The sequence below is a fragment of the Pituophis catenifer genome, unplaced genomic scaffold (assembly GCF_029215685.1).
Source record: "Pituophis catenifer annectens isolate HBS135680 unplaced genomic scaffold, rPitCat1.0.hap2 SCAF_1, whole genome shotgun sequence".
Classification (NCBI taxonomy): Eukaryota; Metazoa; Chordata; class Lepidosauria; order Squamata; family Colubridae; genus Pituophis; species Pituophis catenifer.
This window is the reverse complement of record NW_027256881.1, coordinates 107,352,237-107,376,690: the sequence shown is the minus strand read 5'-3', so window position 1 is coordinate 107,376,690 and position 24,454 is coordinate 107,352,237. Positions and strand designations below refer to the sequence as shown.

At 36.9% G+C, this 24,454-nt stretch overlaps 1 protein-coding gene across 3 annotated transcripts; it reads right to left on the bottom strand.

Moving 5' to 3' along the window:
* Positions 1 to 1,871: 1,871 nt before the first annotated feature.
* GPR63 (G protein-coupled receptor 63) lies at positions 1,872 to 24,164 on the bottom strand. Of its 3 annotated transcripts, XM_070953885.1 has the most exons (4): positions 23,780 to 24,164; positions 10,264 to 10,412; positions 8,530 to 8,759; positions 5,701 to 8,168 (listed from the first exon to the last, which is right to left on the bottom strand). In XM_070953885.1, the coding sequence occupies exon 4, from the start codon at positions 8,029 to 8,031 to the stop codon at positions 6,775 to 6,777; it is 1,257 nt and encodes a 418-aa protein (XP_070809986.1). In that variant the 5' UTR covers positions 8,032 to 8,168; positions 8,530 to 8,759; positions 10,264 to 10,412; positions 23,780 to 24,164; the 3' UTR covers positions 5,701 to 6,774. The 3 variants fall into 3 exon arrangements, 2 of the variants coding, with proteins under 2 accessions (XP_070809986.1, XP_070809994.1); XM_070953893.1 differs by lacking the exon at positions 8,530 to 8,759; XR_011601051.1 differs by lacking the exons at positions 5,701 to 8,168; positions 8,530 to 8,759; positions 10,264 to 10,412 and adding an exon at positions 1,872 to 2,224.
* Positions 24,165 to 24,454: the final 290 nt, after the last annotated feature.

The following is a 24,454-nucleotide window of genomic DNA, read 5'->3' as shown; positions in this document are numbered from 1 at the left end:
TTTTATGACTTTTCTTGCCACATTTGTTAAGTGAATCACTGCAGTTGTTAAATTAGTAACCCAGATGTTAAGTGAATCTGGTTTCCCCATTGACGTTTGTCAGAAGGTTGCAGGTGATTACATGACCCCTGGACACTGCAATGGTCATAAATGTGAATCAATTGTCAAGCATCCAAAGGTAAATCATGTGACCATGAGGATGCTGCAGTGGTCAGAACTGTGAAAAAGGGTCATAAGTTAACTTTTTTCAGTGCCGTTGTACATGGTTGTAAACAATCACTAAACGAACTGTTCTAAGTGAAGGATTACCTCCTTTGAGTCACACTCTGCTAGTGTATTAAGAAACATGGTGGACTTATAGTTCAGCATTATCTGGAAAACCCTAGTTTGGTGATTCTCAATCTTTTCTTCATCATGGATCCCCTTTAAATAACTTTTGGGGCCATGGACCATTGCTACAGACCACCAAGACTTAATTCAATATTTAAATCATAATATTTCTTCAAATCTTAGCGGACCCCCTGTAATATCGTGAGGCCTCAGGGGTTTGTGGGCCATAGGTTGAGAACCACTGCCCTAGTTTAAAGAATAGACATCTCTCAGAACCATGACGGGACACACCCAGCCTTATGAGAAAGCAAGGTATATTCTACCTATTTACCACAGATTTACTACATTCCAAATCAACTGTACTAAGGCAGTTTAATCGTGCTGAATGAGTGTCACATGTATGGTATCCTACATGACCATTTTAGTACAAGTTAAGATTATCCTCTTTTTAAAAACTGGCAGGCATAGATCCCACTTTCAACAGTAACAAATACTGATTGATAAAATCAGAGAGCCAGTTTGGTTTTGTGGCTAAGGCCGGAAAGTGAGAGATCATGAGTTCAAGTCCTGCCTTGGTCATGAAAGTCAGGTGGATGACTTTGGGCCAGTCAGTCTCTTAGCCCAACTCACCTCACAGAGTTGTTGTTGTGTGGAAAGTAGGAGGAGGAAGGCGGGATGGGTATGCCTTGAGTTATTTGTAAATTAATAAAAGGCAGGATACAAATAAATTATGATTTTTTAAAAAATGATTTCTTTAATATGGCTTTCATTAAAAAAACTATTGTCACCCAATCTTCCTCCTCACTTGGCATGAAACTATCATAACTTAATATAAACTTGTTTCTGAGAGCAGGATACACATTTATGGTTAAAGATGGGAAATGATACTTTGGGTATAGAAATAAGTTGGAATGAAAAACAACAATGGTTTAATCATCACAGAGTAGGTCATGGTATCAGGTTATTTTCATTCAAATCACATCTCCTAAGTTTCAAAAAGAATTCCATAAGATCAATCAAAATAGGATAGCCCTTGTCCATAGGTTTACAAACACATCACACAAAATAAAGAATTGGTAAGGAACAGAAAACAAGCCAACCTGTGTATTTCCTCAGTTTAAGGAAGAACTTTTTAAAATGGCCAACCAAAGCAGAAAGTTAAGGAAGAATAGAATGACAATGGAATTGATCTTTAGCATGGGACATTGAGTGGTCCTGAATCTCTTTCTGATATTATTATTATTATTAGAGTGTTCTTTACTACATTACAATATTAAAACTTTTGAAGATTTTTGAGCTTCTACACATGAATTGAATTTTGTGGATTTAGAAAGCAACAGTTCAATCTTTTTCCAACTTGTAAATATAAAGCAATTTTGAGTGTTCATATTTGTTTAAAGGGTATGAAATTAACCCCAAGATCTCTGGATAGTTACCAATCTGTAATTTTAATGAGAGGTGAAAATGATGAATAAGGACAGGAGAACAATCAGACTAATTATAATTAATTTTAATCAAACTTAAATGCAAATGATGACAAATTTGATTTTTGTTGTGGCCTCCTCCACCGCTTCTTGGAATGCAGCCTTTGTTTGTATACATCACTCAAAGACCACATAGGGCCCTCAATCAAGAAAAAGTTGCATGCCTCTCTTTTCGACAAAAGTGCCCAACTGAACAACCTGGACAACTCCACATTGTCAGTCTAGTGTAAACAAGACATTTCATTAATTATTTGCACTGAAATTCACATTAGAAATGAAAACTAGAATGAGTCATTCATTGTTCTTTTAAATATCTTGCTGCCTTTATCAGAAATTCTTTATGCGGTCACATTCTTCCACCCATCTGACATAACGTGATCTTATCTGAAGCTTTTGTTATTTTTGAATATCTACAAAAAAAAAAAAATCTTGTCTGAGCATTCTTTTTCGTAATATGAAGAGACTTTAAAATGGTGCTTCAACCGATACACGAAAACTAATTTTTAGAATATTTTAATTGATAGTTCCAAGAATAAGTCTAACTAGTTAACAATAGCCATTTCCCTATAAACTGTTACAGAAAAAGTTTGTCTTAATAATTGTTTATTCTAATTATTTCCATGGAAATATATATATATACATTACATACAGATCAAGTTTAACTTGAAAATTTAAAAACTGAGGTCTGTTTTTAAGAAAAGAAACATTTCATCAATGGCTAATAATATCTGTAGAAAGAAATAAAAAGTTAAGGAAGTCATCACTTTTTCTTTTGCAACCACTGTGTTGTGGTGCTTTGTTTTTATATGGCAAAAATAAATGAATACATTTGTTTACAAGGGTAACGCTGCATAATGACATAAGAGAAAGAGAACTAAACTGATAGCAACTTACATAAAGCTCATTAAAAACAATCTTATAAAAATACCACACTGAAGGGAGAGGGAGGACACTACTGTTATTCAGTATACAAACATACCGTAAATGCTTCCATAAAATAAGACACCGCTTCAGAGTATAAAACATCTCATGAAACTCCTTTTAGCAACAGATTTTTATATCAAATGTGACTGTTTGACAAATCTGCTTAAATAACTACAAATATATATATATACTGTATTTAAAAATATATCTTAGTTCAGCACCCTGTCTTTCGTTTCTGAGTTTGAGCAAAAATATATATTTTAAAGGAGGAACAAAAGAATGTTTTTACCTAGAATGTTTTAATAAAATCATTTGAGATATATTTTAAAGTATTGTTTGCCTTCTGAAAGATTTGCCTGTATGTGTTTTCTTTAACCATGCGTGTAATCTTGGTAGAAGAGCATATGAACACATGTATGAGGCTGATTACCAACTGAACTGAAGGATTTTCAAGTTTAGGAGGATATAAAAATCAATATCAAACAAAAAGGCACTGTTCTAAAACAACAGTATATTAAGAGAGCCAATGGCGATAATTGTGTAAGCTGAAATGATTTAAAATGTAAACATTAAACATGATTACACTTCCTTCTCTGTTAAGTGTTTCTTGACAACAGTAGTTCTTGGATTCTTTATATTTGGCCATTCCAATGACAAAGTGGGAAGAACAGACTAGAAGCAACAGAGGAAATAGATTATGAGGTATTGTGAGAAATTTGGAAATTTTGCCTTGGCTCTTCTGATTTTGACATGTTAATAGGAGCAAACATTTCCTCATTTTCAAGCTGTTAAAAATCGAAGCTGATTTTTCTCAATAAGCATATTTCCATTAGATATAAATCCAGAAGTGTGAGTAACACAACTCTGACTGATCGTCCAAAGAATCCAGAACTGGTTTACTAAACACAGAGCTGCACCATGGGCATACTTACCTGGGAATGAGACATACTGAAGTGGGATTTATTTTCAAGTTAACATTGTCCTTTTAGGTCTACACAGCTGTTTAAAGTCCAAGGAGATATCATGTATTTTCAGAAATAGTGTCAATGTTTCTTTGTCATCCAGACTGCTTTGGATCAACGTGATCAATTAGTAATGAATTTTAGTAAACAAAGTAACAATTTGGTTAACTATTATAACCAATCTTTTTCATTTTGCTATAAGGTAAGAGAAGTACTCATTTAAAGTAGAGCGTACCATAGGTTGCCATTTAAGGTTAGGAATCTTTCCATAGCTTAAGGAATAAGCTGTTCCAAACATCTCTGGGTATGAAAATTTTATTGATCGACTCTAAAAGTAGCACTTCTAAAATAAACCCTATAATGAAAGGGATGGCCAATTGACATGATACAATAGCCAAACAGATGAAAGTTCTGATTATTCCAGCTCTATAGAAAACATATCCCAATTTCTATACAGTTGAAATATTAGTAGCAGGGTTATTTTTCTTCGTCTCTTCCAGTTTTAATTTCCAGAAACGCAAGAATGCTCAGAGTTCTAAATATAATTTAATCTGAAGTTGTTCCTGATTATGTCTATCAGTGCATTATCTCATCTTGCAACTATTTCCCTTGCATGCTTTATTTACATGAAGAGGGTCCACAGTTATAAGGCCAACTGGACCATGCCATCTGACCTGTTTAGTACTACCCAATTAATGCCCACACAAATGAATCTGGAATTATAAGCCAGGAAGTTTATGCATAAAGGATGTCAAAATTCTCTATGTATAATGTATAACTCAGAAGTTAGATCAGGGGTGTCAAATTCGTGTCGTCACGTGTTGTATTAGGACTTTTTTCCCCTTTGCTAAACCGGGCGTGACCAGCATGTGACGCATCCGGCCTGTGGGCCGCAAGTTTGACAGCCCTGGGTTACATTATGGGTATGAGAGGAGAGGGAATATTACAAACGTGAAGAGTAAGGCCCATGGTGTGTTACCATCCCCACTCCTTCCACCCTGGGAATTTTGTCATATGTTTAAGGTATTCAAGAAATGCTTTCCTTGGGAAGTCAAAACAATGTTCCTGGTTGCTGACAGCAATGTCTTTTAGACATGAAATAAATGTAGCGTGCTATAAAATTAGGTCACATGAACCAACAAATCTGCTTCTGACCATGACCTATTCTGCCCTAATGCAACTTTTTAAAATTTAAAGGATTTAAATTAAGAAATTATTCCAGCATAAGTAGTTATTTTGATTATGTAAAGGAATGACAAGATGTTTTTAGAAAAGTGCACATATAACAGAACTGACACAAGTTTTAATATATGTACATTAGTCAAATGTATTTAAAAGATTAAGATAAATACTCCTGAGTATTTATTTTTTCAGCTTTTCTTAAAAGGGAACATAATTTCAGGATATTGCAAGAGAAACATAGCTGGCCATGCAACCTCATAATATAGTTTGTCTTGACAGGAGAAGAAAAAGGAAAAATAAATCATTTTCATAATTCAAGCAAGATAACATATCAATTTGTAAGCATGTGGAGAGAAAATGTGGAAATTTTTATTTTCCCAGTTTAGTCAAAAAAAATTTTTTTTGAAAATCAAAAAAATTTCTTCGTCAAAAGAATTGTATACTATGTACGGGTCCAATTTATAAATTAAAAAATATATTTAACTAAATTTCAAGTGTATCTTCTAATTGAATGTTGATTCAACACAGTTCGCAGTAGGAGTTTGATATTCAAAGGGAATTCATATTTCCATGATATGCTTACAAATGACTGCAGGATCAGTTATTCTTTCGTGGGGCTAAAGTCATGACATTGAATATGAATAATCATGTACATCCCATTGAAATAATAATCAAAGACAAATCTCATGTATTTTTAAGTAACTGGAATTCAGTTTAATTCCTTTTGACTTTAGAAGAATTTAAAGCACTTTAATACCTCTAGACTGTAACAAGTGTTACTTAAGTGTCTTAGTCTAAATGAATTTACACTACATACTTCTGACATTCAAGTAAACTCAAAAAGGACTATAAAATAGATCTGAGAACAAAATATGTTATAGCATCATTCCGAAACACTGCAAAACTGGTGGAAGAATTAAAAACCTTGCAGCAAGAAACAAAAACGTTAGAAGTCACCAAAACTTTCTTCACCCCCATTCACTCCCCTCCACCCAGTTCTGTTTAAAGTGCATGAATGTGTTTTTTCCCCCTTAATGTCACTGCAACTCTTGCAAATAATTAACTAAATGCAAATATTTTGGCTCATCTATGCAGCAACATTGTTTGGAAAAAAAAAAGCCTATTAAGTATTCATCTAAATGTACCATAAAATAGCAGCATTAACAACATCTACAATGAAATGAAATGGTTAGCAGTGCTTAAGATCACCTGACGTACATCCAAAATGAGTTTTCCTTTCTACCACAGAACCGGGGAGGCAGTGGCATTCAATCCATAAAGAGTTACATATACATGGAGGCAGTGGTGAAATCCAAATTTTTTTTACTACCAGTTCTGTGGGCGTGGCAGGGGAAGGATACTGCAAAATCACCATTCCCTCCCCACTCCTGGGGGAAGGATATTGAAAAATCTCCATTCCCACCCCACTCTGGGGCCAGCCAGAGGTGGTATTTGCCGGTTCTCCAAACTGCTCAAAATTTCCGCTAACGGTTCTCCAGAACCTGTCAGAATCTGCTGGATTTCACCCCTGCACGGAGGGAATAACTGTGCAAACGATTCAGGGATTCTTTGAAGCTTACATTTTGCAACCCTGTCTGTGGAAGAGAAAAATGGCATTTCAACTGGTCTCTTTTAGCAGCAAAAGCCATTGCAATAGAAAGCTTTGCCCTATACACACAATTCTTTCCCCATGTATACAGAACATCTTTAGTAGGTGGTCAACAACATAGTATGGTTATATTCTGGTAGAAAAGCTCAACCAATATCTCCTTCTCAAAGCTGAATGTGAATTCTAAAAATTGTAAATCTTACAGCTAAAGAAGCCATAAAAAAAAACCCACACTAAAACAGGCATATATCAGAAAAGAGCAAATGTCCATTTGCTGCGAGGCTTACACTACTGTCCGGTGCTCCCCGCATACATAAACAGCACTAGGTCGGATACGTCTTCTAGCTTGACCAGGTAGCTGTGGCAAAAACTTGAAGTACTTGGGCACTAAGTCTAAACACGCATCGTGAAATTTCTTGATTCTCCAGTAGTAGATGAGTGGGTTCAGGGCAGACTTGAGGTAGCAGAGCCAAAGGAGCCAGGTGCTTATCTCAAAAAAATTGTGCTTGTGATAAAAGTGGTTATTAAATGTGGCAATAAGGCTGTAGGTGGTGAAGGGGGCCCAGCAAATGATGAAGACAATGAACAAAATCAATATGGTGGTGAAGGCACGAGTTTTAAAGCTCATATCAATATTCATTTGAAAAGGTCTCTGGAGGCTCATGAGACCAAGTTTGCTAGCTTGACTGAGGCATATGCTATCTGGGTGACTATGGATACGAACCGCATTGTGCCGTACGGTATTGAGGATGCCCATAAAAGAATATAACATTACGAGGAATGGAATGAAAAATGAGACCAAAACCACCACTACTACATAGGCGCGGTAACCCGGGTTTGTTGTGTAGCCAAAGACACACTGAGGTGCTTTGGAAGGTATCTGTAGGCTGGGGTTCCCCACAGAGAGTGGAAAAGCCACAACAAAGGCCACAAGCCACGAAGCAGCGATGAGGACTTTTGCTCGGTAAGGGTTCAGCTTGTCCTGCCTTTGAACTATTATGAGGAATCTATCAATGCTGATGATGAGTAGTATGGCAACTCCTTCGATGACAAACAGCCAGAAGAACATGGCAGAGACTCTGCAGAAGACATCCCCAAAAATCCACTGGGTAGTGATGATAGTTATCAGAGCAAAAGGCATGTTCAACACAGCGAGCAGCATGTCTGCAAAAGCCAAACTAGCTAGAAGAATGTTAATGGCAGATCGCATCGCAGTCTTCTGATAAACCATAAGGCAGACGACCAGATTACCGACAAAAGAAATAAGGAAAATAAATATCATGGCAGCAGAAAGGACGATCTGGAGTGGTAGACTCAAGCTTGTGAAGCTTTGTAACAGGAGGGCAGGTGTACTATTGATTGTCAAAGGAGCTATCTCAGTAGTAACCATGGCACCCAAATGGTATTTCAGTAGCTGAGCTGTGCCCTTATGGACCAAGATCAACGGAGTGGTAATATTGGCATGGGCATGTTCATAGACAATAAAAGTTGCATTTAATGACACAGGATGAGCTGGTGTCAGCGTTGCGGGAAAAACCATCACTTCAGCAGAGAGAGAATGTGAATTCAAGGCATTTTAATAAATAAGATGTCATGATTCAGGGCCCTTGGCGAAATTATAGTGACATATCCAGAAGAAGGAAGGTTGACTTGTACCCTTCATGGCAGTGCTTTGGTCTGAAAAATCAAAAAGGGATTAGAATGTTAAAACAAAGTATCATATTACTGAATGCACCGATACTGCTGTGGACAAAAACTCTGCTCCTCAATATTTCAGCGCTATCAAGTATTTAAATTAGATGTACAGGTACAGGTAAACCAGCAAATAAAAAATAGAAACTAATGATGTAACTAACCCTTATTCATCCAAATTTTTCTTTAGAATCAATAATGGAACGCATACAACAATACAGTTTTGTATGAGAATATTGGACTAATAAGAGCAAGACTCAAATACTTCAATGGAATATAACTCAAGAATTTAACAAGTTCAGTATTCCTGTTAAAATGAATTAAGTACAGGTAGTCCTCAACTTACGACCACAATCGAGCCCAACATTTCTGTTGCTAAGTGAGACATCTGTTAAGTGAGTTTTGCCCCATTTTCTACTTTTCTTGCCACAGTTGTTAAATGAATCCATGCGGTTGTTAAGTTGGTAACGCGGTTGTTAAGTGAATCTGGCTTCCCCAATTACTTTGCTTGTCAGAAGGTCGTCAAAGGGTCTCACATGATCCCATCTGAATTTTGATCACATGACCATAGGGATGCTGCAACGTAAGTGTGAAAAATGGTTGTAAGTCACTTTCTCCAGTCCTGTTGTAACTTTGAGTAGTCACCAAATGAACTGTGGTAAGGTGAAGACTACCTGTGTATAATTTTAAAGAACAACTGGATTGCAGCAGCTTGCCACCATACTTTTCTCAAAATGTCTCTAGGCGTGAGAAACCAATGAGCATCAATCATGGCCTTACCACTAAACTTTTAATTAAAAAGAAACCCTTTTCCTATCCATCTCGGTCAGCCTGTGAGAAGCAACTATGGCCAAATCTCGGCAGTGCACTCAGAGGGCTGAGGAAAAAGGTGGTGAAGAGAAGGGCATTTATGTGAAAGGTTAACAGCATATGCATATATGGGTATTGCATTTCTGTCAATGGATCTGTATGTAAATATGTGTTGTTGTTGTTATTGTTGTTGTTGTTTGGGGGGGAAGATGAATTTAGGCTGTGATGCAGAAAGAGGCAGGCCCACGTGATAAGGATGGGTCTAAAAAGAATGTAATATTGTGCATACTGTGAACTCAAACTTATTCCTATTGATTTATTTTCTTTATTTCTGACCATTCCCAGTCCATTGTACTCATGTAGCTCTCATAACATATGCTTTTTTGTGTATCTTAACCTGCCTTAATCTGATCAGGTACAAAGTTCACAAAATCAGTTTATTTATTTAAAACATTTAGATAGCTGCCCATCTTACTCTATGCAGCTTCCAGTTATACTGCTACAGTCAAACCTTTTTTTCATGAACATGTCTAAGAGGACAATTACATGTCTGCCTGTCTGTCTTAGGGCAATAGAGCTTACATTAGGGACATAACTGTGCTAGATGTATTTGAACAGACTCTTTTCAGAAAAAAGCATCATTAGACAAAAAATAGAGAAGATCAGATCTAAACTTCGTTTGCTTATAGAGCAGGGGTGTCAAATTTGATTTTATTGAGGGCCACATCAAGGTTGTGTTTGACCTCAGGGGTCTATGGAGGCATCGCCAGGATGGGTGTGGCCAGGTCAAGGTCACTTATTGAGGCTCCATTTTTGCCCGCGATGGCCTCCTGCAACCCTCTGCCAGCAAAAACAGAATTCGGAGGCCGCATGCAGCCCTCCCGGGCTTTGTTATTGACCGCAACGGCTTCCTGCAACCCTGCAACCCTCTGCCAGTGAAAACGGAGCTCAGGGAGGCAGCATGAGCACAGGTTCTGTTATCGGCCGCAATGACCTCCTGCAACCCTCTGCCAGCAAAAAGGGAGCTCGGGGAGGACGCACATGGAGCTCAGCTCCATTTTCGTTGGCAGAGGCATCGCGGGCTGGTTCTTCACTGTTTCCAGGGTGGGCCAGCAGGCCAGATCTGACCTGCGGGCCTTGAATTTGACACCCCTGAACTAGAGGATGTAGTGGAAGAAAATACTTCTGCTTTCATGAGAACAAGCATATGGGTCATACACACAATATGTCCATACAGTCTTAGTGAATAAGGAATTATATGATACAGTACCCATAATTCTTAGAGCATCAGTGCAGGAAACCACATGATACACTTGACTTTCCAAATGCATATAAACAAATCATCAGAACAGGTTACAGATGGTGCTGGATTGAAGTTCACCTGGATGAGAGAGGAAGAATCTCTTGGACTGCAGGAAGCTTGGGAGGGTAGGATAAGAATAGTGAAGAAACAAAGCAGTTGTTGAGGATCAAGATTATGAGAAAACTTTTATATATTATATTATAAATTATTTCAGATAATCAAGTTTTGAGGTGATTGTCAACACTGGTCCCCTTTTAGCTTCATCTGTCTACTGTTCCCAGCTTTTTAGAAGTGGACTCACATGTTAAAAACTATTCAAGACCCATCCAGAAAAGAAATCAGTTAATACAACAGAATTTTGGTAGTATTCTCAAGGTTATCTAATATAAATAATACTAAAATAAAAGTAGACTTTCATTACCAAGGCTATTGATTTTTATGCACATTTATACATTCTGCTGATACACATGTGTGTCTTATACTACAGTAAGCCACACAGAAAGTACACAGGATTCTCAAATAAAAACTACATAAATTATTATGAATATGTTTGGGGAAAAGATACTCACTCCACATGTTTATTAAGGAATAATAATGCTTGTTTTTTTCTTACAATCAAGTATACTTACATTTACAAATATAATGGAATATAAATGTAATAGAAGAGCACTCATATATATATATATAAATAAATAATCATATACTAAGTAATTATCTTGATTAGTCAATATTATTTCATTCACAATTTGAATAATTTTATCTTTCATTTTCATATGGAACTATTATGTTCAAGTACAGTGATGTTAAGAAATATGTAGAACTATTATTGATCATTCCGATCAAAGGCTATCCATTTGATCATATAAAGAATATTTTTCATGCCATATTCTTTTACAATTAAAAATTTATTTTATAAAATCCATTGCAGTTAAAATCAATCTTCTGTAAGTATTCTGTTTCTCCTCATATACATTTTTTCTCAGTTCTCAGTTTTACAGCTTACTTTATTTGAATATTAATGCTAATATAACATGAGCTCAAGTTAATAATTACCAGCATATATGACCCAGCAAAGAAACATTTTGAAATTTGACTGAGATGAAGGAAATTGTTTTAGATGCATTTCAGCCAAGGTTTACTTTAGACCGGGGTGTCAAATTCACGGCCCACAGGACGGATGTGTCATGCACTGGCCATGCTCACCCCCAGTTTAGCGAAGGGGGGGAAAGTTGCGATACATCATGTAACGACGTGTCATCACAAGTTTGACACCCCTGCTTTAGACCAAGAAAAAATACATAGTACCACAGTTTTCATTACATTTTCATTTGATTCGTGGTGGAATAAATCAGCATAGAAATTTCTGGCAAGAAGCCCACAAAAGGCATAGTATGAAATAATTCCACAAACAGTGACAAAAGTACATAGTAATAGCAATTTTCCAAGAGGTCTATTGTAAAAGAGTAACGAACAATTCAGGTAAAGAATGGCAAGTACAAAAATAAAGTCCATATATTCATATGCTTTAATTCTAAAATATGAGCTAGGACAGTGATGATGAATATACATGTCAGAGGACACACCAAAAGTGCCAACAACCAACAATTATTATCAAAAGCATGCCCTTTCTTATGCTATTTTTGGAGGCCATGCGAAAATGGGGTGTGCTCTTGTGTAGCCTCCAGAGCCTTTGGAAATCATGTGGAGAATGGGGCATGCCTCCAAGCGGAAATTCCCTGTACATAAAGGATAAACATTATAGTTTCTATTACTGACTTTTTATTTAGAGATCTTGCCTAGACCTTAAAATCGTAAATCTATTTTATTAATATTGTTGGTAGTTTTTTTCTGTCTAAAACTTAAGTTTTTCCAAGTTACCAAACTGGCAAATCTATTAAGTCCTGAGTTTCTTAGAAAAAATAAGAATGATTTACCTACTAAACATGAGGATTGTGTAAGAATTCTGACATTAGATTTTGATAATAAAGGGAGAAGTCAGAAAATGTGAATAAATTTGCAAATGGCACCAAAATGGGGGAACAGCAATCAGCAAGAAGGGTCTCACAGTTCTGGTGGATTTTGACAAGCTGGTATAATTAACAGAAATAAGGAAGATTAATTTTAATAGCAGCAAATGTGAAGTTCTAAGAAAATCAATGCTGGAGGGGAATGGATACCATGCTAGATAGTAATGTGTACAAAGGAGTCTAGGTGTCTTGATGGATCATGAGCTAAATATGAGCTTGTAATAGGAAGTAACTCCAAGAAAAACAAGTAAATGCAATTCTAGGTTGTATCAACACAAGTATACTATTAAGATCAAGAGAAGTCATTGTTCCTCTGTATTCTGTATTGATAAGACAAGACCTAGAATATTGTATCCATATTTGAGCACTGCATAAAGGACATTAGAACAGGTCAGGAAGAAAAAAAATGAAAATTTGGAGGCGCCGAGTATGTTGAGCCCGAAGAAGAAAGTATAACATTTGGGTTAGGTATCTTAATAGCCATCTCATAAAAGACCAGACAGAACTATTTAGAGTTATTCCAGAAGACAGGACCAAAAAAAAAAAAAAGAGTTTAAATTAAGAAGAAAGTTGATTTGGGTTGGACATCAAGACCTTGTACAACTTGTAGAACAGGTTGCCTTGGAAATGGTGAACTCTTCTTGGCTGGGCATGTTTAAACTGAGACTGGATGTTCATTCATCAGGATTGATATAATAGTGGATTTTGCCATTCCTTCATCTCTCTTACATGCTATCATTCTGAATTTTGCATAATTATACAATTATAAAAATTAAAAAATGCTTACAAACTCAGCTATTTTTCCAGTTTTGATTTATCCCTCTAGATGGGTTCAAAATACTAGTTCAAAACAGCCTGATATTCTGTGGACATTCTTCTGACACTTCTTTTCCAAGTCAGTTTCCTTAGCAACACTTTAATCCATCTGGCTGCCGGCTTTTAAATTGTACTACCACCTTCCTATCTATATTAGAAGTCAACTAAAAATAATATATACTAAAATAATTAGTTGTGCTAATAAAATAAATAGGGAGATTAGTTATTCATAGTCTGAGAGTTCACTGCGAGTCTGACAAATGCTTTAGGATGATTTGAAATGTTGCACATCTATCCCTGCCAAACACATAACAGTAAAAGCTACACATTGTAATCAACAAAAGTGAATTCCTTGTTCTTTATGAAATAAAAGCTTAGCGGAATATGACTTTACAGAGCAAAACTGATTCTGAATCTGCAAACCTGCATCAGCAGACTATGATGTGATAGCTTTCTAAGCATAAAAAGATCATTTTCAAAGTCAGGTCCACATAAATTACTATAGCTAGAATAGAAATAACTATTCAGCTCACTGCAAAGGGTTGTCTTTCAACAACTACCTCTTCACAGCTTTTTAAAAGAAAAACCTCTCAGTTTCAAAAGCGCTCGCTGAGCCGCTCTTTACAATAGTTCCTATTTTACAGTTCTCTGGTTCCTGGTTTATAGAGTTCTTCTATGAACTTCATCCCATTTTTATTGCCCATTTATCTGCTTCAACTTCTTTGTCACATTCCTTCTTTATGTTGTCTCTAAATCTGTTCTGCATGTTCAAAGCAGATGCTGTTGCATACCAAAATATTGTCTAGCCAACCTTAAATCCAGATCCTGAATCAATTTCATTAACGGCTTTCGGGGGTCTTCTTAGTTAATTTTTAACTTTTCCTTTCTATAGTTCACCTATATGTTTGATTTAAATTTGTCCCATCCAACTAAGGTTTTAATTTTTTTTACCAGCAGAAATTTCAGCACTTAAAATCATAGTCAGGGAAAAGAAACAATCAAGTATCTTCATCTTTTCATTTTCTGGTATGACAGCTATGCGCCAAAGCTATTAGATTATTTTATAGTGTCCATCACTTGCATTTACTCACTGACTCTTCACATTTTCCTATCAGTAATCTACTTTCTGAATTTAGGGTTGAATTTGAGTTTGATAAATTCTCATTTTAAAATATATGACATTCATATGCATGGAACTTAAGAGTAATGCATCCATAATATTGTACATGTTAGAATACCAAATAATCACATATCAAAACAGCCTTCTTAGTTATTGTACCCTCTAACATTATTGAATATTAATTGAAACATTAATAGTTAAAAACGTCTACATTACTTTTGAATGGAAGTCAGAAAATTAAGAGGAGAATCATACACTGTCTGACTTTTTAGTGGTATACAAGGAAATTTTTCATTCTGTGAAACTATTTTTACCTTTTACTGTACAGTCTGCTAGACTGTCTTTACCAATTCTTTCTTTATTTTCTATTATGTTAATGTTATTGCACAAGGAATATATGCTCTGAAAAAGGCAATTTCTATTCTATGTACTTTTGGTTATACAAACGAAATATGTCAATATAAAAATATTTTCATTAGAAATGAGAGATTCTAAGCACTTAACCTGCAATTAATGCACTTGCACCCTTGTCTGAGTATCCTTCTCTTAATCATTTATATAGTTTGTTCTTAAAGTTACAAATTACAACAAATAATAATGTAAGCAAATGGTGAATATTTTGAGTAGTAGCCAAAGATTTTGCTCTATGAAAGGGCTCCTTCTGTAAATATGTAACTTTCCTTTTAGAATGGAATAAAAAGATGCTGTATAAATTATAGCATATCCCCCAAGTTTTGCAATGTTAAATAAGACAGGGAAACAAACAAACAAACAAACAAACAAACAGTGAAAGTGTGTGAGAAAAAAATAAGAAAATGCCATAAATGCTTTGATGAGGAACAAAATATTGGGAAACAAAACTTTGAACCTTCAAGTTTAGGTTCATTTATAACATATAAATTGTAATGTAATGGTTTGAGGTGTTTTTGCATGTATGAAATTTTAAACGCAAGCTGCTTTACAGACTGGAAATAACTTCAACTCTTCTGCAGCTTAAACAAGTTGCTATAGGTTAAGTATAGATCTTAAATATCTCTTTTTAAAAAAAGAAAGACTACTATCCCTATCATAGAATGACTGATGGCATTATACTATACCAGGCTTTTCTGATTTGGTGTCCTCCAGATGTATTGTGACTACAAATGTAACCCAGTGGTCATGCCAGTTGAGGAAAGTTGATTTTTATTATTAAATTTATTCTCCCCCTTTCTGCACATATAAATATTCAGCTTAACTTAATGAAATTTACTGGGGATTTTTGTTTTTTAACCTGTGCCTACATTAGGACTAATTCTACATAATACTCACCTCAAAATATCTAGGATATGGGTGTCCAACCTTTTGGCTTGCTTAGGCTGCACTGAGTGAAGAGGAATTGTCTTGGGTCGCATATAAAATATATAATATAGTTAATGCATACAAATATAGCTAAAAATCACATAATAATGTTAAAAGTTTATGATCTGCCCAGAGCTGCATGCAATTGGACAGCCTTGATCTAGGAATTCTGTCATCAGTTTTAAATTATCATGGTCAGACTGTGGATTCTGACACAATAACCTATCTACCTATCAATAACCTGACCTATCTTCAGTGTATTATAAATTGTGGTTAACCATTAGTATTTTAACCCACAAAGTGATCCAATGTTTGTTATATAATAGCTTGATCCCTTTCTGGCATGCCATCTAAACTGGTCCCAGGCTAGAAACCTGGAGACTGTGAGTTCCAGTCTCACTTTGGCATGAAAGTCAGCTGGGTGACTTTGGACCAGTCACTCTTTCTCTCTCAGCTCAACCCACCTCAGAGTTGCTATTGTGGGGAAAAAGAGGAGGAGGAAAGTGTATTGGTATGTTCACCACTTTGAGTTATTTATAAAAATAATAAAGGTGGGAGATGGACGAATGACAGATGGATGGATGGACAGAACATCCCCTATCCCCCCAGGAAACAATACAGATGCAAAGGCAGTGAAAAGCAGAAATTTATTGCAGTAGCTTCCCTGCTGCTCTAAATTTTGTTTAATCCTCCATAAGGACTTTCTTCAGAAAAGGCAAGAGGAAAAAATAAGTTTCTTCTATCCTGGTGCATAGGGATCAATAAAATGCTGTATTGTCTTAACTCAAAATAGAAGTGGTTCTGTTGTTGGATTATCTGAATTTTGGACTAGAAGCAGACTGTTCTTGGGTCTTCCTGAATTTAAGATTATCCAAATATTTTTGCTAAAGTAAACTCTTGGGCCTGTTTCCTATGCCAAAAGCATCAAGTTTGTAGTGTGCTTTACTGTTATTGGACTGAAAGATTTATGACCGCAATAAATATATTGAGTTTGTTATCAGAAAATGTGTGTGTGCAACTGGCAGTGCATAAGAGGGATAACTGGTCAGCACTCACCATTATCAGGGAAAAATTGAATGCTAGAATGGGACCCAATGATGAGACTCTAATTTCATAGCTTCTCCTCCAGCTCCTGAAGACTTATTTACGTATGTGAAGACTTCTTTTGAGACATGATAGACAACTTAGTAGGATTTACTTTGCATTAATGGCAAATAGGTCAAGTTTGTGCTCATAAGTGTCTAAAATCTCACCTGTTTTTACAACATGGTTTCCCTTAAATTAGAAAAGCAGATGGACATCTAGAGATATATTTCTGGAAAGTAATTGCCTTTCACTGACTCGAACTCTTACCTTCCGCTGTAGTCCAATCTTGGTGACACTGCGTTCCGGTCTATTTTGATTTTGAGATGGGAGATGTGATGTTTTTGGTCACTTCAAGAACTATTCTACTATATAGAACTCAGTTATGGACCATTTGAGTAGAATGATCTATAGGAAACTGGATTTCCTAATTAATAACAACAAAAACTCCACACAGCTATACTGGTATGGACTGAAATCTAATAAGGAATTCAATCAAGAATGGAATGGTAGTTTTAAAAAACAGACAAACCACACACAACACTCATTACTACCTAAAATCCTCCAGGGCCAGCTCATTGCCAGCTGTCCTCATGAAGTTCTGAAAATGAATGGGCCTTATAAACATTGTCTGAAGCACAGAAAGAGATGCACCAATGGCTTTTTGGCAGAAATAATATTTGTTACAACAAAGTACTAAGCACTTTTTGGTATATTGTTACAAGAAGGCAGATTTTACAGGATTCCCTATGAGGAATTTACTATTGAATTATTAAGAAAATGTTCTATCAAACCTAAAAATTCCATTCTTACATAATGATTCAAGTAGAAACCAAGTTTTTTTGACATTGATTATATACTCCCAGTTTAATTTGTAATTCTTCTAAGAGAAAATGATGTGTGATTTCCAATAAAAAGGACAAAATGCCCTGTCAGCCATTATCATATACAGAGCTTATTCAATATATATTTGTAGGAAGGAAAGTTTACTAATGCTTAATTAACAAAAACTTAGCTGACAGGAAAAAGAAATCAACCTTCAGCTTTTGTTTCATTCTATAAAATTATCTTCCAGAATTTTGTTTACACTACCATCAGATATGAATGATCAGACCCAATTATTGAATTTCTAAGGATTTTTAGAATTTTGACAATCATTACTTAGAAAATACATGTCAGTTTTCTCTAGATAGAACAATCCTGGTGGATTTGTCTTCCACTGAGATATGCATTGTTGTGTATTATTGTCCTGTTTAAATTCTGCATCCATTTAATCATACAACTTGCTTAATTTCTGAGAAGTGTTTCAATAACAATTTATAAATAAGATACATGTTCTGAATTTTGTGTTATATGTTTTTCAAATCCAGTCAGGTATCTAACTATTCCATTCTACTTTTATAATTTATTTTTGATTATACTGTTTATTTTAAGATATTAAAAACAGTAAGGTAATTCTTATAATTCTGAAGTAAGAATCTCAAATGTTTCATCCTCATTTTATTAAGAATTAGGTGTAGCAGCCCATATGAATTATCTTAATATTTTGGAAAGGAGTGGAATTCACTTTCATGAAAATAGCTATAATACCAAGGCAAGTTGTGCTCGCTTTAGTTTAAGTTGATTTTTCTGTGTTTTTCCACTTTTAATTTCTACTTGTAGTTGAATTATTTCTATTTGGTTGTGCATTTCTGTTTCTATCAAGACAAATATATTTATGCAAACTGTCTGGGAATACTGGTCTGTAAGTATAACCCTCTGTAATGTGATTTAATCCAATCCATGATTCATGTTATAGGCTGATAGTACAGTTTAAATTTAATTCTGACTGTCTACCCTATTCTTTTAAGTCTTATAAAATCTTAAGGTTAGTTATTGTTCTTCCTTTCAACCATAGTTATTTGTCTCTGCCACTTATTTAATAGCATGCCTTCAATTCATATCAGAGTCATTTGAAATAGAAAATTGAACCTAGTAATACATTCATTTTACTGTTGCCATTTTTCCTAACCAGGAATTTTAACCATTTTAAAATATCTTCCATGATATTTTTCCAAGTCTATGAATTATTTTTCTGAATTGCTCTTTATTGGTTTGTATAAATTCACAGATACAGATAGTCCCCAACTACAACAGTTTGTTTAGTGACCATTCAAAGTTACGATGGCACAAAAAAAAATGACTTACAACTATTTTTCACACTTATGTCTGTTGAAGAATCTCCATGGTCATGTGATCAAAATTCAGATGTTGGCAACTGATTCATATTTATGACAGTTGCAGTGTCCCGGGGTCATGTGATCACCTTTTCTGACCTTCTGATAAGCAAAGTCAGTGGGGAAGCCACATTCACTTCACAACTGCGTTACTAACTTGACAACTGAAGTGATTCACTTAACAACTGTGGCAAGAATAGTAGTAAAATGTAGAACTCACTTAACAAATCTCTCACTTAGCAACAGAAATGTTGGGCTTAATTGTGGTCATAAGTCGAGGACTACCTGTACTTAATTGGTTTAACAGGAATACTGAACTTGTTATATTCTTGAGTTATATTCCATTGAAGTATTTGAGTCTTGCTCTTATTAGTCCAATATTCTCATACAAAACTATATTGCTATATGCATTCCATTACTGATTCTAAAGAAACCTTTGGATGAATAAGGGTTAGTTACATCATTATTTTCTATTTTTGATTTGTTGGTTTGATTTGTGACACTTGATTTTCTTGTCATAACTTTCTTGTGAAAGGCTATAATGCCAAGATAAATAAGGAAGGAGATACCTCCTTTGTTCAAATGCATTTTTGTACAAAAGAAAAAAAGTCGATGGTCCATTATTTTAGATTATTATTCTTTATTCAGGTAAGAAATTCAAATTTTAGTTCATCTTCCCAGTGGTGAAATCTGAACCTGTTTGGCACCAGTTCACTGGCCGTGCATGCGCGCTGCACACATGCATGCACAATGCACACCAAATACACGCTGTGTGCATGCGCTCCACATGCCAAATGCACGCTATGCACGCATGCACAGTACACACCAAAAAGAGGCTTGGGAAGGTAAGTAGAGCAGTGGGGGTGGGAATCATCTGTGCCGCATAATTTAGATTCACTAGAAAGCAGAATTTCCTGCTTTCTAGTGATTTTAAATCGCGTGACACAGCTGATCGTCGGAAATACCCGTTCGGAGGAACCGGTAGCATTTTTTAACTACCAGTTTGTCTGAACTGGTAGTTTTTATCACTACTGGTTCGCCCGAAGCAGTGTGAACTGGCAGCATTTCACCACTGCATCTTCCTCAAATTGTGAATTATACAAAGCCACCCAAAATTTCAAAGTTTCAGTCTTTGAGATAGACAAGGGCAAGAAACAGTCACAGCAGGAATTCCAATACTGTTTACTGTTGTAGGGTAGAATTTCAGAATCTTGAAAACCTGTCACAATTTCTCTCTACTCCATCCTGTCCCAAACAATCAAAGCATGGGAAGTTATTTGGGGTTTCTCTGTCATGCTCTTAGGTCTAAGTCAAACTCGATCATGTCACATGACATATCGTGATGTATTGCGACTTTGGCTTTGCGGAGCCGGGATGGCTGTGGACTGCGTGTGGCGCATCCAGCCCTTGGGCCACCAGTTTGACAGGCCTGGTTTAAATAATCTCTTCTCAAACTAGCCCCATCATGATTCATTCCTTCCTTCCTGATTCCCAAGGCCAGGTCTACTTTCCGTCACAAAAGACTTTCTCTGTGCCCCGAAAAATCATTGTATTTTTCTTATTTATATTATTAACAGCATTCAAAATACATTTGATATTATCCTTTGCATATTAGAAAGGTCAAGTAATGAATAAAATTCAGCAGTGCCTGATAAATCCTTCCTCATGGCAAGAAACCTTTATTTATTTGATTTACAAAGAAGGAAAAAACCCAACTTGCCCAGAGTATACAGAAGGATGCATCTGGCATTGTTTGATCTCATTCATTACTTGTGCTAAAGCGTAAACATAATTTCTTGGAAGGTCTTATAATATATAGCAAGAAACCCATTTGATGCTGGGTATTTTTAAAGATAAATAAATTTGAGATACATTTAATATTTCTGCAGATTTTGTCCTTCTTCCAAGGAAGAAAAAAGTGAAGCAGATTTAAATTCTATAGCCTGTGCTCATCTAAAGTATTAAGCCATATGTTTTCTCCAACAAAATGTAACAAATGTGGTTTGTAAACCATGATTTTTTATAATGTTGTATTAATCAAGGTATTCTGGCTTATTCAACGAATCAGGTTAGAACAAACTTGTGTGGAACAGATATAACTCATCCCAACAAGAATATCACAGCAATAAAATATAAACAACAATATGAAGTCCCTTCAGAAGATGTAAAATATTACTCAACCTGGTGCTCTTTCTGAAGGGCATGAGATAGATGAAAACTGATCAAAATAATATTCTTCTAACTAAACACTCTTCTAAATATATAGTATTCTAAAAGGAGAATATAAATATTTCACTTTTTATTTCCATTTGAAAGAATTCCAGCTCCTTTTAAAAGAGCTATTCTCTCCAAAACCTAAATGTTTCTAATAAGAGCCATATCCCTTGTTATTTGTTTCATGATGACTTTTTTTAAAGGATGGTAACTTCTGAAGAAGATAAATTACCTGAACTATCTTATATTTCCTTATCCTTTGAAAAGTCATTCATTCCTGCGCCTTATTCCTCCACCAACTTAAGCCATTACTTAGATACTTTTAATTGCATGTGTGATTCCGCCATTAACAAAATCTACTAATTTATCCAATGTGTATGGATGCTTTTAAAAAGCTCACATTTAGGGTCTAATTTGTCACAGGTGAGTTGAACTAGGTTCTGCCATCTGCTATCGATGAAAAACTAGGCAGGATGGATTAGCTAGTATCTCTCTGAGGAAAAGGAAATCTCAAGGCTGTAGACAAGACTGAAGAGTTTAAAAAAACCAAAGAAGAAAACTGTTACTAACAAGAAAACTGAATGATTGTGTCCAGTATCTCACTCACTTCTCTAGAGGAGCAAATTTGACAATCCTCTGCCACCCTAAATAAACATATCCAAGCTCACATTCTTTAAACTTTAAATATATTCTGATAAAACTAGTAAAATATGTTCTATCCCAGAAACAGGTGTGGGACACACAGATATTTGTATTCTCACATAGCAGCCTAAAGATGTGTTCTCCTTCCTAAATGTTCCAGTGATCTGACTTCCAAACAAGTATCTATAGACACTAGCTAACACTACAAACTTCCAGTCATGCATGATTCGCTGAACTAGTTCAGAATAAAGAGAAGACAAGAAAATTGTGATAAGAAACAATCAAGAGATGGTGAAAATTTGAATTTCGGTTATTGCTTATTCTTTATTGCTGGCAAGACAAGATGCAGCCCTTTCTATTCTAAACTTTTGCCAATCTGACACTCTTCAGCTATAGCAAACTATTATTCCCTGCATTCGTACCGTGTTTCCCAGAAAATAAGACCCTGTCTTATATTTTTTTGAACCCTGAAATAAGTGCTTGGCCTTATTGCCATGCGCTCAAAAGCCCGATTGGGCTTATTATCAGGGGATGGCTTATTTTGAGGGAAACAGGGTAGGATACTGTAAGGGATGGTGTAAATCAGTGTTTCTCAACCTCCACCACTTGAAGATGTGCACAGGAATGCTGGTTGGACAATTCTGCGAATTTAAGTCTGCACATCTACAAGTGACTGAGGATGAGAAACCGGTGTAAATAATAATCAAACACATCTTGAGAACATCAAGCTAGGAAATGCTGCTATATATGAACCTGGATTCTGGATTTCTTTTTCTGTATGAACGCCATTAGGAAAATAGCATTTTATTATTAAGGTAGATGCCAACAAGGACGAAAGGGTTAATGAAACAATGAAACAGACCCAATGTTGGGTCTGGTTGCATCCCTATACTTTTACCAAGACTTCTAGAACATAGGATTCTTGAAAAAAAATTAAGATATAATTTTTTAAAAGTTTTAAAGTGTGATCAAGCATGCCATTTTTTCCAGAGACAGGGGATATTTCCTTATAGCCAGGACAACTCCTTGAACTTTTGAGCTTTAAAAAAAACAAAACCTAGTCAGAGCATTTTTTTTTACCAGAACACCTTAATACCATTTCATTCCTCAATTCTCAGTTCACCAGCACAGAATAGGCACAGAAATAATAAACACGTTTTTACCAGACATTAGTGATAGGTTCTATTGAAATACCTTTTAATTTGTAACACTGACTTTTTAGAAAAAGCACAGGTGCATGCGACCGTGTGCACCCTTTATTCATTACTTATGACAACCAAACCATCACTGGAGTTTAATACAGCCTAATTAATTACAGGCGGGATAGGTTCTCACCCATAGCCATCCATAGTTGTGGAAGCCAGCCGCAAATCTGGAACACATCAAATCACACCATTTAAACTTCCCAAAGGTTTGGCCACAGGTACGTAGCCCTTGGCAGACCGAAGGATGCCAGGAGCTTGGCGCCTCACCCAAACCTCGCCCGATTTAGAAATCAGGTTGGGAATTTAGGAATCCGGATCACCACAACAGCGCTGCCCGCTTTTAAAGCAACTCAAGAGGAAGGCATCGCAATCACACGATCGCCTACATCGCATTCCGTGTCTGATCCAGTCCTTCTTCGTTCGTTACCTTTTTCGAAATCCCCAGGGGGCTTAAAAATGTCAACTTTCCTTAGGTGTGTGTGTGTGTGCGCGCCCGCGCGTGGGTGTTTTATACCTCTTTCTTCAGGAGTAACTAATCTACACTGTCCCCCGCCACTCCTCCCCAAAAGCCAGCAGATCTGAACCTCAACTCCGGAAAAAAGTAGACCGAAGTGCTCGCATGCGAAGTGAATCCCCACAATCCCCACTCCAATCGACTGCCCCTTTTGCTGGAGACCCCCTTTCTCACCCCTCCCTCCCCCACCCCCATTCCCAAAGCTCCTCTTGGTCGCCTGTTCGCCCCGCCGCTCCTGCCTAGACCCACTGTGCCTTTTCCTTTTTTTTCCCCTTCAGCCCCGGCCCCGCCCGAGGTTTAAACCTCACCAAACTGAAGGTGCCGCAACCCAAAGGAGGTCGGACCCGAGGTGGTTTTCTCCTCGAACTTTCCTGACGTCGGGAGGCAGGAGCAGCGGCGGCGGCGGCGGCAGGTAGCTCTCTTGTGCCCCGAACTGGAGAGAACAAAAGCTTCCAAGCCAGGGAGGGGAAAGAGGGGACGAGCAAGGCAGCGAGGATGGACCATTGCCTGCAAGCTGGAGGGTCTCCCCGGCTGCAGCGCAAGCCCGCCTTTTGCTACCCTTTCCTCAGAGCAGCCTCCCCGCTTCGGAGCCGATGGAAACCAATCGCCCCGGCTGCAGAGAGGAAAGCGAAGGAACCCGTCTGCCCGCCACCACAGCCACCTCCTCCTCCTCCTCCTCCTGCCCGCTTCAACCTCGTCGTTTCGCGAACCCAACTCGCCGTCGCCAGCTTTCGGGGCGGAGTCCGAGGCCGAAAGAGGTGGAGACTCCGGGCTCCGGCCCCCAGCCGTGCGCGCTAGCGAAGGCGAGCGCTCTCCCAGGGTGCATCTTCCGGAGGGCCGCGGGGCAACGGCGCCGGCACAGCTACGGAAGGAAGGGTCTTTGGGAAGGAAAGGAGTGGGCGGATGGTTGGGTGCGGGATTCCCGCTGCTGGAAGTCCAGACTTCGGTCCCAGCAAACCGCGCTTCCTCTCCTGTTTCCCTCC